This window comes from Gorilla gorilla, chromosome 14 (assembly GCF_029281585.2).
Source record: "Gorilla gorilla gorilla isolate KB3781 chromosome 14, NHGRI_mGorGor1-v2.1_pri, whole genome shotgun sequence".
NCBI lineage: Eukaryota > Metazoa > Chordata > Mammalia > Primates > Hominidae > Gorilla > Gorilla gorilla.
Genome location: NC_073238.2, coordinates 62,400,014 through 62,416,983, shown reverse-complemented (window position 1 = coordinate 62,416,983; position 16,970 = coordinate 62,400,014). Strand labels below are relative to the sequence as shown.

The 16,970-nt window shown below is 42.5% G+C and overlaps 1 protein-coding gene across 6 annotated transcripts in view; it reads left to right on the top strand.

The window, feature by feature from the left end:
- SUCLA2 (succinate-CoA ligase ADP-forming subunit beta) overlaps positions 1–16,970 on the top strand; it is a 112,279-nt gene that overhangs the window by 27,189 nt on the left and 68,120 nt on the right. For 3 of the 6 annotated variants that reach the window (XM_019039649.3, XM_019039650.3, XM_004054489.4), the window contains exon 1: positions 15,555–15,745. The exons of 1 other annotated variant lie outside the window; for it this stretch is intronic. In XM_019039649.3, the coding sequence (XP_018895194.1) occupies positions 15,656–15,745 (90 nt within the window). In that variant the 5' untranslated portion in view covers positions 15,555–15,655. Of the gene's footprint in view, positions 1–15,554; positions 15,746–16,970 lie in introns of those variants that run through there. 2 more of the 6 variants (XM_055359810.2, XM_055359811.2) reach the window with 2 other exon arrangements.

Below are 16,970 nucleotides of genomic sequence, written 5' to 3'. Positions count from 1 at the left end.
CTCTGTTCTGTTCCATTGATCTATATCTCTGTTTTGGTATCAGTACCATGCTGTTTTGGTTACTGTAGCCTTGTAGTATAGTTTGAAGTCAGGTAGTGTGATGCCTCCAGCTTCATTCTTTTGGCTTAGGGTTGACTTGGTGATTTGGGCTCTTTTTTGGTTCCATATGAACTTTAAAGTAGTTTTTTCCAATTCTGTGAAGAAAGTCATTGGTAGCTTGATGGGGATGGCATTGAATCTATAAACTACCTTGGGCAGTATGGCCATTTTCACGGTATTGATTCTTCCTACCCATGAGCATGGAATGTTCTTCCATTTGTTTGTATCCTCTTTTATTTCATTGAGCAGTGGTTTGTAGTTCTCCTTGAAGAGGTCCTTCACATCCCTTGTAAGTTGTATTCCTAGGTATTTTATTCTCTTTGAAGCAATTGTGAATGGGAGTTCACTCATGATTTGGCTCTCTGTTTGTCTGTTATTGGTGTATAAGAATGCTTGTGATTTTTGTACATTGATTTTGTATCCTGAGACTTTGCTGAAGTTGCTCATCAGCTTGAGAAGATTTTGGGCTGAGACAATGGGGTTTTCTAGATATACAATCATGTCATCTGCAAACAGGGTCAATTTGACTTCCTCTTTTCCTAATTAAATACCCTTTATTTCCTTCTCCTGCCTGATTGCCCTGGCCAGAACTTCCAACACTATGTTGAATAGGAGTGGTGAGAGGGGGCATCCCTGTCTTATGCCCATTTTCATGGAATGCTTCCAGTTTTTGCCCATTCAGTATGATATTGGCTGTGGGTTTGTCATAGATAGCTCTTATTATTTTGAGATAGGACCCATCAATACCTAATTTATTGAGAGTTTTTAGCATGAAGGGTTGTTGAATTTTGTCAAAGGCCTTTTCTGCATCTATTGAGATAATCATGTGGTTTTTCTCTGTCCAGTATTTCTTTCTCACCTTCTAGAAAACAAGTATTACTCTTTACTAAACGCGTTGCACTCCTAACTCCATCTCAACCTCTGTTTTCTGGAGACCACAACTGGCACCATTTCTTTAGAGAGGACTTGCTCGCTCCCCTTCCACCTCTACTTACACTAGAGCTCCTTTTCTAACTCCCTGTTTTTCTTCTATCCCATAGTTTTCTCATAATTATGTTGGGTTTCTTTGTATCTCTCATAACAATGTAAAATAATGAATCCTTTTTTTGTTTTTTGTTTTTGAGACAGGGTCTTGCTCTCTTGCCTAGGCTGGAGTGCAGTGGTACAATCACGGCTCGCTGCAGCCTTGACCTCCTGGGATCAAGGGTAAAATAATCCATTTTTTTTTATGTAATTATACTCGTTACTCCTTTCCCCTAGCCATTACACTGTAAGCTATTTGATGACAGAGCTATTTCCTTCTTGTTCAATACAGTGCATCTAAACATAGTAAAGTGCCTGACACGTGCTAAACTGGTCACCCAGTAAATATCTGTTAGATTCATTTTGCGGGAATGGAGTACCTGACTTTTCAAGATCCCTCTTCCATCCTAGAGAGGGAGGTATAGCTTAATAGAAAGAACAAGGCTTTGGAAACAGATAGGCTTGTATATATATTTCTGTTCTGTCCTTTCTTCCTGTATATTAGTTAGCTTTTTCTGCATAACAAACCACCCCAAAAGTTGGTGATTCAAAACAACAACTATTTATTTAGCTTTTCATTCTGAGGCCCAGGTGGATGGCCATCTCAGCATGTCTCTGCTGGGCTTTCATGTATCTGTTGCAAGGTGGTGCACTGGCACATGCCTAGATGATCTAAGGTGGCCTCATTCACTTGTCTGGTGATGTATAGGCTATAAGTTAGTACAGTAGGGGCAGCTGAGCCACGTGTCACTCATTTAGAAGGGTGATCATGGCAGCATGGTTCCAAGAGCAGGAAAAGGGCAAGTCCCTGTGTGCAAACATATTTCAAGCCTCTGCTTGCTGTATTTGTTAATAGCCTGTTAGTCAAAGAAACTCACATGACCAGCTCAGATTTAAGAGTGGAGAAAGAGTCTACACTTCTTGCTGAGAAGATCAGATATGCTATAGTATTTGAAAGCTCACCTGGGGAGGAGGCTTCCAGGGTACATTGCATTTTTGAAACAGTGACTTTGGAAGTCAGGGGACAAGGGCAATTTGCAAAGCTTCTCTTGAGGGGATAGACTTTCAATTTACTTTGTGCTGTATATCCACCTTATTTCCATTGAGGGAGGTTTAAACTGAATTTTCCCACCCATTTCCCCATCATACTACAACTGGAGCAACAGTCAATTCATTCTCACTTTTTTTTTGAGACGGAGTCTTGCTCTGTCGCCTAGGCTGGAGTGCAGTGGCGCAATCTCAGCTCACTGCAAGCTCCGCCTCCTGGGTTCACGCCATTCTCCTGCCTCAGCCTCCCGAGTAGCTAGGACTACAAACACCCACCACCACGCCCGGCTAATTTTTTTGTATTTTTAGTAGAGACAGGGTTTCACCGTGTTACCCAGGATGGTTTCGATCTCCTGACCTCGTGATCCGCCTGTCTCGGCCTCCCAAAGTGCTGGGATTACAGGCGTTCTCACTTTTAACAAGTATATTTTAAGACATGCAAGGGTGTGGTAGCCAGAAGAGGAAGAAATTTGATCATTTTCCCAATCTACCACAGATACTTTGGGCTAATTGGAAAACTTCAGTTTTCCCTTAAATAAAATAAGAATGATAAATACCTATAATACATTATAGAGCTACTGAAAGGCTTAAATAGGATCCATAAGTACAGGATATAGTGTGGTATATATCTATAGCAAACATTCTATGGTAGCTATCCACTAAGCTCCTAAGGATATAAACAATGTTTTTTATCTTCACTGCATTCTTCTTGAGACAGAGTCTCACTCTGTCACCCAGGCTGGAGTACAGTGGCGCAATCTCTGCTCACTGCATCCTCTGCCTCCTGGGTTCAAGCAATTCTTCTGCCTCAGCCTCCGAAGTAGCTGGGATTACAGGCGCCCGCCACCATGCCCAGATAATTTTTTTGTGTCTGTGTATTTTTAGTAGAGATGGGGTTCCACTCTGTTGGCCAGGCTGGTCGTGAACTCCTGACCTTATGATCCTCCTGCCTCGGCCTCCCAAAGTGCTGTGATTACAGGTGTGAGCCACCACACCCAGCCTTCTTCACTGCACTTTTCTAGTGTTTACCACCATAGTAAATGCTCAGTAAGTGAATGAATTTTGTGATGGATTATATTATTATGCCAAATATTCATTGTCCCTTTCCCTATAAAAGGATTGCACATCTCTGTCCAAGGCCATGTGAATTTAGTGCATCCCTTGGAAGGAGTATACACCCCTGCCATATTATCAGGCTTAGCAACTTGACGTCCTTTGACCAATAAAATGAGGTTGCAATATCCAATTCTTAGTAGAAGCTTTGAGTCTTTGCTGTTTTCCAGTAAGTCAGTATTTTCCTCAGACTTGAGAATATGTCTCAGTAGAGACTGTTTGTTCAGCCTAAGTCCTAGAATGAGAAGAAAGATGGAGTGAAGCCATAGCCAACCTGCAGCCCCTAACATGTAACATGAGTGAGAAATACACTATTGTTGTAAGCCACTGAGATTTATGGGGCTGTTTGTTACCGTAGCACAATCTAGCTAAAGCAGACTAATACACATTTTTGGTTCTTAGTTGTGCTGAAATAGAGGATATATCCTTGTTGATACTTTAAGGAAAAATTGTGTTTAATTAAAAAATTCTCATCTAGTGACTAATATTACTCTGAAACTATTTGAAAATAATAGTTATTTACTTATTTCCACTTTAGTAGCTTGTCATGCTGATTTCCTAAAATGTGTATCTTCCTCCCATTATAGGTAACAAGTTTTCCTGCAGCTCTGAATTTTCTCTTTTATATACTGTAGATGGTGTTTTGTGATACGTATTGACATTAAGTCACACAGCTGGTGTTTTAGCATGTTGTTTGCTTTTCTAACACGTTTCATTTTTATGAAATTTACTATATTGATTCTTCATTACTGTACTACTACTGAAATTATTGTAGATAATTTATTTTGGAGCTTTGTAATTCCTTTAGTTTGCAACCAATTTTACCCTAAAAATAGCTGTTATGTGCTTGTGAGGAATTTTAACAGGGCATAAATATTTTTCTACAGTTTTTCTAAATATCAAAATTATATATATTCGATATAGACAATACAGATATAAAGAATTGTACAAAGAAGAAAAAATGTCTCCTAGCCAGAGACCACAATGGTATTTTTAACATTATGCTGTATTTCTTTCTAGTCCTTCTAAGAATTAGCAAGTGTCTTATCTAGCCACTGCTCTTTCCTTCAGATAAAACATAGAATAAAATTAATTGAGACCTGAATTTCCACCTTTGAGTTCAGGTGATTCCTAGTTACACCCTCTTCTAACAGGTCTCTCTTTCTCTCCTATTTCTCTCTTCCTCTCTTTCTCTCCCCTGTTTCCACTACTGCTCAGCCTCTGCTATAGTACTTGAAAGCTCACCTGGGGAGGAAGCTTTCCAGAGAATTTCTGAAACAATGACTTTGGAAGTCAGGGACAGAGGCACTTTGCAAAGCTTCTCTTGAGAGTATAGACTTCTGTATTCGTTTGTTCTCACACTACTATGAAGAACTGCCCGAAACTGGGTAATTTATAAAGAAAAGAGGTTTAATTGACTCACAGTTCAGCATGGCTGGGGCAGCCTCAGGAAATTTACAATCAGAGTGGAAGGCAAAGGAGAAGCAAAGCACCTTCTTCACAAGGCAGCAGGAAGGAGAAGTGCTGAGTGAAAGGGAGGAGCCCCTCATAAAACTGTCACATCTACTGAGAATTCACTCACTATCATGAGAACAGCCTGGGGGAAACCATCCCCGTGATTCAATTATCTCCACCTGGTCTCTCCCTTGATATGTGGGGATTATGGGGTTTATAATTCAAGATAAGATTTGGGTGGGGACACAGCCAAACCATATCAACTTTCAATTTACTTTGTGCTTTATATCCGCCTTATTTCCACTGATGGAGGTTTAAACTGTGAATTTTCCTACCCACATCCCTTCCATACTACAACTGGAGCAAGAGTTAATTCATTCTCACTTTTTGTTTTTGAGACAGAGTCTTGCTCTGTCACCCAGGCTGGAGTGCAGTGGCATGATCTCGGCTCACTGCAACCTCCGCCTCCTGGGTTTAAGCAATTCCCCTGTCTCAACCTCCCGAGTAGCTGGAACTACAGGTGCCTGCCACCACACCCAACTAATTTTTATAGTTTTAGTAGAGATGGGGGGTTTCACCATGTTGGCCAGTATGGTCTCGATCTCTTGACCTGGTGATCCACCTGCCTCTGTTTCCCAAAGTTCTGGGATTACAGGTGTGAGCCACCACGCCCAGCCTCACACAGCTTTTAGTCAAGTGATAAAACACAATCTTAGAGGCGGCCAATCTGTTTTCTCTTAAATGAATGAATATTTATTTATTCTACTCTACCAGAAATAGCCTTTTTCCTCCATCTCTTCATCAACTTGTCTTAACTGAAATCTGGTTTTTCCTGAGGTCAGCACTTTCCCAGACAAGGCCAAGCTAGCCCAGAGTGTGGGTCTGAACATTTTGAAAGGCATACCTTTTGAGCTGACACAGTCCACTGGGGCACAGCGTAGGCAATGATTCTTCTAACATGTCTCTTTCTCTACGTTTAGTGCTGGCTGTTTACTCTTTTCTGCTGCACTTACCTCAGGATCTGCCATGAGGTTTTGTGTCTGCCTTGCTTTCCACTGCTTCTTCTAGATCATTACTCCCTCACTCTCCTGAGACAAATTATCTCATACCACAGGTCATACTTTTTTTTTTTTGTAATGGAGTCTCACTCTGTCACCCAGGCTGGAGTGCAGTGGCGCAATCTCAGCTCACTGCAACCTTCGCTTCCCAGGTTCAAGCAGTTCTCCTGCCTCAGCCTCCAGAGTAGCTGGGATTACAGGCACACGCCCGGCTAATTTCTTTTTGTATTTTTAGTAGAGACGGGGTTTCACGATGTTGGTCAGGCTGGTCTCAAACTCCTGACCTCGTGATCTGCCTGCCTCGGCCTCCCAAAGTGCTGGGATTACAGGTGTGAGCCACCGCGCCTGGCAAGTCATACCTTTTGACTCTTTCCTAGTCCCTGTCCCATACTTGCCTCCAGGTTACACTCTATCATTCAACAAAGACTTAGATGTGTGGCTCACAGACTTCTCTTTCCAGTGTGCCCTCACCTTCCGTGGAGGGCCCTCAAAAACTCCAGTTTCCTCATTTCCACTAATCTCTCTACCTCTTCCATATACTTCCACGACACAGTTATCACCTGGACCTTCTACCTTCAAAATAGCAAATTTAAGCATTTTGATCTGTAACCATGCCCTCCCCTCTTAACAGTCCCAGCCGGTCTCTGACCCTGGGAGGGTGGAACCTGGGAGGGGGTAGAGCGTAGAGTGTAATCTGAGGCCTGTGCTAATAGTGATTGACAGAGGAGCAACAAGGATGCTAAAAAGTCATCACCTTTTACCACTTGTCTTTGCATCTTGGCTCTCACTGCCTAGCTTTCATGCTGTATCCGCTAATACCTTTTCATCATAATTTTAATATCCTGAACATTGTTGAAGAAGTGCAATGTTTGGAGAATGTTCGGGGTAGCTCCACCACCCCACTTTCCACAAGCCGTGCTTCTACTTTCCCTTCTAGCCTCATATTCAACCATTTTCGCTATTGTTGTTCTTTAATCTCCTTGGGTCCTCCAGTCCACTACTGCCCCCTCTCCTTTACTCCTTCCAGTCCATCAGGCTTCTCCTCTTGGATTCATGGTCTTTTATTTCGATAACATTCTCACCAAATACTCTAAATTGCCTTGACCCACTGCCATTTCCTCATTGCAATTTGGCAAAACCACACCCTGAATGAACACAATGGTTTGCTTTCCCTGTGTTTGCCCTGGGCCTCCCAGGCTGCTGGAGAAAAATTACACAATAGGCACATTTTTGTAGGTGTATAGTCACCATCACCAACCTCAGATGGTTCTTAACACACCCCAGCAATCCTGCTACTTTTTTCTGTTAACTTTCTTTCCTGCACTCTATAATGAAAACTTCAAACCCTCTTCACTCCCTTCAAATTTCTGACTCCCTCACCTTTCACCTAATTTCCAGTAGATCATTTTGACTCCTTTCACTCAGACAAAATCTAAGCTTTTGACAGGACCTCATTCAATTTACTTGTACAAAACCTACCCTCTACCTACCTCTGCATCTACTTCCTCAGTCTTCCCTTCTGTGGCTTCAGGAGAGGTGTTTCTTCTCTCATCCAGGCTAGTGTCTCGACAAGAGTTGTAGAATTCTTTCTATCCTCAAGAAGCATACTGTGTTATTTAATCATTTTCTCTCCTTTTATTGTTTGCTATTATTTAACCTCTCACATGCACCTGAATTATTCCCATTAAGTCTTAATCATACTCAGATCTCTTCCATCTAAAATCCAAACAAATAAACAAATGAAAACAAAATGAAAGGAACAAAAATAGTCAAGGTCGTGGTCCTTTTTAACTGCTCTTGTTGAGCTGTACTCTTCATCCTGCAAAGCACATATTTTAGTTTTAGTTATTTATTCATTAGTGTGGGTATTTAACTTGTGTCTGCACTCCAAGTAGAGTGTAAGTCACGTGAACAGTGATGTTGTGTGGATTTTTGCTCGCCATTGGACCTTCAGCTGCTTAGATCCACAGCTGGAACAGAGCTGGCATTCACTCAATAGTTATTTTTTGGTTAAATTTCTTCATTCATTCAGCACTTAACTTCTTGACACTGAATCAGCACCAAAGATCAAGCGCATAGACTTGCCTTCAAGGAGCTCAAGTCTGGAGAGGAAAAGAGGTCAAATACCCCAGTGATTTCAATATAATGTGATATGTGCTATGAAAAGGCATACACAGCACAACAACTTCTGCCTCAGCCACGGTGAGAGTGGAGCATGAGAGGTAGGCAGAGGCAGTCAGGAAAGGGTTCCAAGATGAGTTGTCCCTTGCATTGAATCCTGATAGAGTTTGGCTCTGAGTCCCCACCGAAATCTTGTTTTGAATAGTGGCTCCCATAATTCCTCCCTGTTGTGGGAGGGACCCGGTAGACGGATCAACAGATTACAGGCTACGGACATATTAAGGAGGAAGAAAAGAAGTAGATCTTTCTGTATTCCATTGGCAGGGCAGAGAGGAAATGTGGTATTGTGGGGAAAATTCTGCAGCTAGAGTCACCAAGTCTGGTTTAGAAGGCCAGCTCCGTCACTTATCGGCTAAGACAATGAACAAGTTTTTCAGTTAGCCCAAAGGATGTTTCTTATATGTGTGAAAAATAATATCAGCTTTACCTACCATATCAAGAGTGTTATGAGCATCAAGTAAGATAATGCATGAGGAATTATGTTGTAAGTTGCTATATAAAAACACAATGCTTTATTTTTGGTTGTTATCAATAGTTATTTATGGCTTGACTAATTTCTTTGTCTCAGTAGTGTTTAGTGGTTCTCAGAGTGTGGTTAGCAAGGCAAAAACTATTTTTTGTAATTTTGTTTTGTTTTATCTTTACCCCATGTTGATATTTTCATTGATGATCAAAAGCAATGGTCACTCCTGGCACAATGGCTCATGCCTGTAACCCTAGCACTTTGGAAGGCCGAGGCAGGAGGATCACTTGAGGCCAGGAGTTTGAGACCATTGCTGGAGTGCAATGGCGTGATCTCGGCTCACTGCAACCTCTGCTTCCCGGGTTCAAGTGATTCTCCTCCCTCAGCCTCCTGAGTAGCTGGGATTACAGGCACACGCCAACACGTCTAGCCAATATTTGTATTTTTAGTAGAGACGGAGTTTTACCATGTTGGTCAGGCTGGTCTTGAACTCCTGACCTTGTGATCCGCCCACCTCAGCCTTCCAAAGTGCTGGGATTACAGGCGTGAGCCACCATGCTCGGCCTTTCCCCCCATTTTAATAAATTTAAGTTTTAAATTATGGGCCCATGAATTTTTATTTTATTAATGACTTGTAATATGATACATTCTTTTTTAATGTTTATATTCATTATAGGTAGATAATTATAGGTTGAGATAATTATAGGTTCACATGCAGTTGCAGGAAATAATACAGAGTGATCCCTTGGACCCTTTACTTAGTTTCCAACAATAGTAACATCATAACTAAGTTATTGATACAGTCTAGATACAGAACATTTCCATCGCTAATAAGGATCCCTCTTGTTGTCCTTTTATAGCCATACTTCTCTCCCATACCTCTCCCTCATTCTGGCACCTACTAATTTGTTCTCCATTTTGTCATTTTGAGAATGTTATTTAAATGAAATCATATAGGCCGGGCGCGGTGGCTCACGCCTGTAATCCCAGCACTTTGGGAGGCTGAGGCGGGTGGATCACGATGTCAGGAGTTCGAGACCAGTCTGACCAACATGGTGAAACCCAGTCTCTACTAAAAATACAAAAATTAGCCGGGCGTAGTGGCATGCGCTTGTAACCTCAGCTACTCAGGAGGCTGAGGTAGGATAATCGCTTGAACCTGGGAGGCAGAGGTTGCAGTGAGCCGAGATCACGCCATGGCATTCCAGCCTGGGCGACAGAGGGAAACTCCGTCTAAAGAAAAAAAAAAAAAATGGAATCATATAATGTGTAACCTTTTGGGATTGGCTTTTTTTTTTTTTTTTCTGAGACAAAGTCTCACTGTTGCCCAGGCTGGAGTGCAGTGGCCGGATCTTGGTTCACTGCAACCCTTGTCTCCACAGTTCAAGCAATTCTCCTACCTCAGCCTCCCTAGTAGCTGGGACTACAGACATGCGCCACCATGCCTGGCTTATTTTTGTATTTTTGTGGAGACGTGGTTTTACCATGTTGGCCAGGCTGGTCTTGAACTCCTTCCTGACCTCAAATGATCTGCCCGACTTGGCCTCCCAAAGTGCTGGGATTACAGGCATAAGCCACCATGCCCGGCTGGGATTGGCTTTTTAAACTCAGTAGAATTCTGAATGTATTAATCGTTTGTTCCTTTTTATTTCTTAGTATTCTGTGGTATGAATTTATCACAATTTGTTTAGCTATTCATTAATTAGAGGACATCAGAATTATTTCTAATTTTTGGCTACTATGAATAATGCTGCTATAAACATTAGTGTACAGGTTTTTGTGTGAACACAGGTCTTCCTTTCACTGGGATAAATGCCCAGGAGTGCATTTCCTGGGTTGTACCGTAGTTGCGTGTTTAGTTTTTTGAAGAAACTGACAAACTGTTTCCCATGTTACATTCCCACCAGCAATGTATGAATAATTCATGCCCATGTCAGCATTTTTATTGCACTACTTTTTATTTTAGCTAATCTGACAGGTGTGTAGTAATATCACATTGTTGTTTTAATTTTTATTTCCCCCAATGTCTAAAGATGGTGAACATCTTTTCATGTGCTTATTTGCTGTTTATATGTCCTCCTTGGGAAAATATATGTTCATGTTTTTTGCCTATTTTATAATTGGATTATTTGCTTTTATATGTTGTGTTTGAAAGTAATTCATATATTCTATGTATTAGCTTTGTTGGATGTGGTTTGCAAATATTTTTCCTCTGTGTGTAGCTTGACTTTTTATCCTTTTTTTTTTTTTGAGATGGAGTCTCTCCCAGGCTGTAGTGCAGTGGCTCATTCTCGGCTCACTGCAACCTCTACCTCCCAGGTTCAAGCAATTCTCCTCCCTCAGCCTCCCAAGTAGCTGGGACTACAGGTCTGCGCCAACACACCTGGCTAATTTTTATATTTTTTTTATTAGAGATGAGGTTTTGCCACATTGGCCAGGCTGGTCTTGAACTCCTGACCTCAGGTGATCCACCCCCCTCAGCCTCCCAAAGTGCTGGGATTACAGGTGTGAGCCACCACACCTGGCTGAATTTTTACCTTAACATGGCCTTTTGCAAAGCCAAAGCTTTTATTTTGATGGGGCACAATTTATCAATTTTTGTTTTATGGATCATGCTTTTGGTGTTGTCTAAGAATTCTTTACCTAGTTTTAGATCTTGAAATTTTCTCCTATTTTTTTCTAAATGTTTTATAGTTTTGTGTTTTACAGTTAAGGTAATTTTGAGTTAAGTTTTGTATAATATGTGAGATTTTGGTCAGGGCTCTTTTTGATTGTTTGCTTGCTTATGGATGTCCAATTCCTCCAGCACCATTTGTTTAAAAGACCATATTTCCTCCGTTGAATTACTTTTGCACCTTTGTCAAAAATCAGTTGGGCATATTTGTGTGAGCCTATTTTTAGGTTTCTTATTAAGTTTCATCAATCTATGTGTCTCTCTCCAGCAATACCACACAGTCTTGATTATTGTAGCTATTATAGGAAATGTTGAACTCAGACTGTTTCTTCCCACTTTGTTCTTTTCAAAATTGTTTCAGCTATTCTAGTTTGTCTTTTCACATAAAGTTTATAATACTACATCTGTATGTATAAAAAGTTTTGCTTGAATTTTAATAGAAATACATTAAATGTATATATCAATTTGGGGAAGAATTGACATCTTTACTGTGTTAGGTCTTCCAATCCATTAACATGGTAATATCTTGTCACTTATTTATCTTCTTTGATTTATGTCATCAGTATTGTGTAGTTTTCAGCAGGTAAGTCCTGTTCATGTTTTATTAGATTTACATGCATTTCATTTTTAAAAGGAATTTTAGGTGGTATTGTATTTTCGATTTGGGTCCATGTGTTCATTGCTTGTACTTAGAAATACAATTGATTTTTGTATATTTTTCTTGTTTCGTGAGATCTTGCAGGGCTCGCTTATCAATTCAAAGAGGTTTTTTTTTTTTTTTTTGGTAAAATGTTTGGGATTTTATACATAGACAATCATCTTATTCTTGTCAGGCCTCTGAGCCCAAGTCTGCACATATTCATCCAGATGGCCTGAAGTAACTGAAGATTCACAAAAGAAGTGAAAATGGCCTGTTCCTGCCTTAACTGATGACACTCCACCATTGTGATTTGTTCCTGCCCCACCTTAACTGAACGATTAACCTTGTGAAATTCCTTCTCCTGGCTCAGAACCTCCCCCACTGAGCACCTTGTGACCCCCACCCCGGCCCGCCAGAGAACAACCCCCTTTGACTGTAATTTTGCTTTACCTACCCAAATCCTGTAAAACGGCCCCACCCCTATTTCCCTTTGCTGACTCTTTTCCGCCTGCACCCAGGTGATTAAAAAGCTTTATTGCTCACACAAAGTGAGTTTGGTGGTCTCTTCACATGGACGCGTGTGAAAATTGTGTATAAATTACCTGAGGGTTGGTAATTCATAAAGAAAAAAGGTTTATTTGGCTCATGGTTCTGCAGGCTAAACAAAAAGCCTAGAGCCAGCATCTGCTTCTGGTGAGGGACTCAGGAAACTTCCTCAGATGGCAGAGGGTGAATGGGAGCTGGCATGTGCAGAGATCACACTGGAAGAGAGCAGAAGTGAGAGAGAGAAAGAGGGAAGGTGCTAGGCTGTTTTTAACAATGAGTTCTTGGGAGAACTCTTACAGGAGCCAATACAGTGAGAACTTTCTTATTACCCAGAGGACAGCACCAAGCCCTTCATGAGGGATCGGCCTCCGTGATCCAAACACCTTCCACCAGGCCCCACCTCTAACATTGGAGAATCAGATTTCACCGTGAGGTTTGGATGGTCAGATATCCAAACTATAGCAACAATTATGTTATCTGTAAATAGTGAGAGTTTTCTTTCTTTTCACTCCATATGTTTGTAATTGCTTTTCTTGTCTATTGCACTGACAAGAACTTCCAGCACTATATTGAATAAAAGTGGTGAGAGCGAACACCCTTGCCTTGCTCCCAATCTTATGAGAAGAGCATTCAGTCTTCTCTCACCATTAAGTATATTAGCCGTAAGTTTTTTGTAATCCGGTTTATCAAGATGAGGAAGTTCCCCTCTATTCCTGTTTATCTGAGTTTTTAATCATGAATGAATGTTGGAATTTGTAAGATGCTTTTTCTGTTTTTTTTTTTTTTTGAGATGGAGTTTCACTCCTGTTGTCCAGGCTGGAGTGCCATGGCACGATCTCGGCTCACTGCAACCTCTGCCTCCCTGGTTCAAGTGATTCTCCTGCCTCAGCCTCCTGAATAGCTGGAATTACAGGCACATGCCACCACGCCCAGCTAATTGTGTATTTTTAGCAGAGACGGGGTTTCTCTGTGTTGGTCAGGCTAGTCTCAAACTTCTGACCTCAGATGATCCGCCTGCCTCGGCCTCGCAAAGTGCTGGGATTACAGGCGTGAGCTACCATGCCTGGCCTGTTTTTTTTTTTGTAATGGGGTCTCATTATGTCACTCAGGCTGGAGTGCAGGGGCACGATCACGGTTCACTGCAGCCTTGACCTCCTGGACTCAAGTGATTTCCCCCCCATCTCAGTCTCTGGAGTAGCTGGGACCACAGGTGTACACCACCATGACTGGCTAATTTTAAAATTATTTATAGAAATGAAGTCTTGCTATGTGGCCCAACCAGTTTGGTCTCGAATTCCTGGGTTCAAGCAATCCTCCCACCTCGGCCTCCCAAAGTGTTTGGATTACAGGCATGAACCATTGTGCCCAGCTACTTTTTTTGTTTTGATCAAAATTATCATGTGATTTTTCTAACTTAATATAGTGCATTACACATATTTTCAAATATTAAAACAAACTTACATCTCTGGAATATATCCCACTTGGTCATATTGTACAATTCTTTTTATATATTTATGAATTATATTTGCTAATATTTTGCTATGGATTTTTCCATCAATATTCATGAGAAATGTTGGTATTTTTTTCTTTTTGTACGGTCTTTTGCTGGCTTTGGTAGTGGGGTGATTCTAACTTCATACAGTACATTGGCAACTGTTCCTTCCTCTTCTATCTTCTGGAAGAGGTTGTATGGAATTGGTGTTAATTCTTGTGTAAACATTTGATAGAATTCATCAGTGAAAGCTTTTGGGCCTGGAGATCTCAGGTTTTTTTTTTTTTTAGTTTAAAAATTACAATTACAATTTTCTCTAGTTAGAGGACTATTTAAATTATCCTTTTCATATTAGGTTATTTGTAGTAATTTTTGCCTTCTGAAGAATTCGCTCATCTTGTCAAAGTTGTCAAATTTATGTTGTGTGGTGTTATTTATGGCATTCCTTTTTGGTGTCTGAAGGTTCTGTAATTATATTCCCTGGTACGTTCCTCACATTGGTAATTTGTGTCTTCTGTTTTTCTTTTTTCTTTGCAGTCTTGCTGGAGGTTTGTTAAATTTATTTATCTTTTCAAAAACCAGATCCTTGGCTGGGTGTGGTTGCCCACACCTGTCATCCCAGCACTTTGGGAGGCTGAGGCAGGAGGATCGCTTGAACCCACGAGTTGGAGACCAGCCTGGGCAACATAGAGAGATTCTGTCCCTAAAAAAATAAAATAAAAAAATCAACCAAGCCTGGTGGCACACATCTGTGGTCCCAAACTACTCCAGAGGCTGAGGTGGGAGGATCCCTTGAGCATGGGAGGTTGAGGCTGCAGTAAGCCGTGATCGCGTCACTGCACTCCAGCCTGGGTGACAGACCAAGACCCTGTCAATAAGTCAATCAATCAATCAATAGCTTCCCTGGAGACTCCAGCCAGCCACCAGCTTTGGTAACTAGTGGCCGACTGTCAGGCCTCTGAGCCCAAGCCTGCACATGTACATCCAGATGGCCTGAAGCAAGTGAAGAATCACAAAAGAAGGGAAATTGGCCAGTTCCTGCCTCAACTGATGACATCCCACCATTGTGATTTGTTCCTGCCCCACCTTAACTGAGTGATTAACCTTGTGAAATTCCTTCTCCTGGCTCAGAACCTCCCCCACTGAGCACCTTGTGACCCCCGCCCCTGCCCGTAAGAGAAAAACCCCCTTTGTAATTTTCCACTACCCATCCAAATCCTATAAAACAGCCCCACCCCTATCTCCCTTTGCTGACTCTCTTTTCGGACTCAGGCCGCCTGCACCCAGTTAAAATAAACAGCCTTATTGCTCACACCGTTTGGTGGTGTCTTCACACGGATGCGCGTGACACTGATCTCTGAGCATCAGAAGCGCATGACACCAACCATCTTCTCTTTGAGCATCACAAGCGCGTGACACCGACCATCTTCTCTTTGAGCATCACAAGTGGTTTTATTCATTGCTGTAGGCCAAGGGCTCAAGGCTGTTTAGCACGAAGTAGACACTGGGTAATCATTTCTTGAATGAAACACATTTTACAGATGAGGCAACTGAGGCCGAGAGAAGTTAAGATCACACAAGTGGCGGCGCTGGTCACCTTTACATTGCAATTCACTAGGAAGTGTTCAGGTTGCTCTGACCGCAGGGCAGATATTGGGGTTGCGGTGCCCAGTTCCAAAGGTCAAAGCTTGCTCCGCGCGCGCCGGGGAGCTGGTCTAGCGGCTGCAGTGTTAACCCGAGGCCCCGCCCCCAACGGGTGGCGCGAGGCGGGGCGTAGGTGAGCGCTGCAGAGAGGCTGCGCCTTGGGCCGCCTGTCGCCTGTGCGCCTGCGCGCGGCGCCGAGGGGACGGGGTCCGACTCAGAAATGGCGGCCTCCATGTTCTACGGCAGGCTGGTGGCCGTGGCCATTCTTCGGAGCCACCGGCCTCGGACGGCCCAGCGGGCCGCTGCTCAGGTAATGCCTTCCAGTCCGCTGTCATCTCGAGGGTCGGCAGGAGAAAGGGTGAGGTGTGAGGGGTCCCGTGGCCCGGCTCGGGGTCACTTCGCCGGCAGTGACATTTTCTGGGTGCCCTGCAAGGCCCTCGGGCGACTTGCCCGGGAGTGCTGCTCGCCAGGACTACGAGCGAGCCCATGTTTGCGCGGCTCTGCCCCAGCCCTTAGTCCGCGAGGATCCCCGGCAGCCCGGCCGTGGCTGCTCCTGCAGTTTCTGAGGGATGGGCGGGAGCAGGTGGGCTCTGAGTGGAGGTGAGGGGGTCAGGACATTTTCTGCTGCCATTCCGGCGTCTGGCACGGTGGGCTGAGACTTGCGCCGCCCCTCTTTGGGCAGGGGGGAATGCCCTTCAAAAGTACTTTTGTGTTTCTTGGGAGCTGTCATAGGTGGGAATGTCAGAGGACCAGCGGTGCTTACTGACTTGCCTTTTGTGGGGCAAGGTAGGGAAGTTTCCCCTCTCCTCCAAGTAGTTGTATACTGTTCTACTTATTAATAGCAGTAATAAGATTATGTTTTCTACCTAACCAGTTGGAGAGGTAAGAAAATAATCTTTTGTATAGCCTTATTTCTGGATAGGCTATAGCATAATAGTTACTGGCCTTGTTTTGAATATTTGATGTGTGCCAGGTAATGTGCTAAGCGCTTTACGTATAGTTTCTCAGGTTTTTCAGCAACTGTGAGGAAGTCATTCAATACCTGCATCATTGTTGAACATATTATGGTTAAGAGAACAAGTAATTTGGACTAGGTCATATAGGAGGTAAGATCAAAGCTTAGATTTAATCCCAGAGCTGTCTGGTTCTAAAGCCGTGTACTTGAGTCGGCTCCACAACTTCGAAAACAAACATCTTCCTTCCAACTTTGACAACAAAAAACTGTGGAAGGGCATTATTGGTGTCCTAAGTCAATTCCAGAGTTTTGGGTTTTTTTCTGAAGTAACTCTTCATACATGTCATAGTATGAGTTGATTTAGGGCCCTCCCACCCCTACCTTTTTTTTTTTTTTTTTTTTCATTTTTATTGAAGTTGTTCATACTTTCAGCCTAGGGGTAGTGAGTTCTGTGAGTTTGCTTCCCGATAGAAGAAGTGACTTTTTGACCTTGAACTTCTTTCTTATGAATCTTAGAAGAGTGCTATTTAGTTTTTAGAAAATGGGGAATTTAGTGACAAATACGTTTTCATTCTAGTCA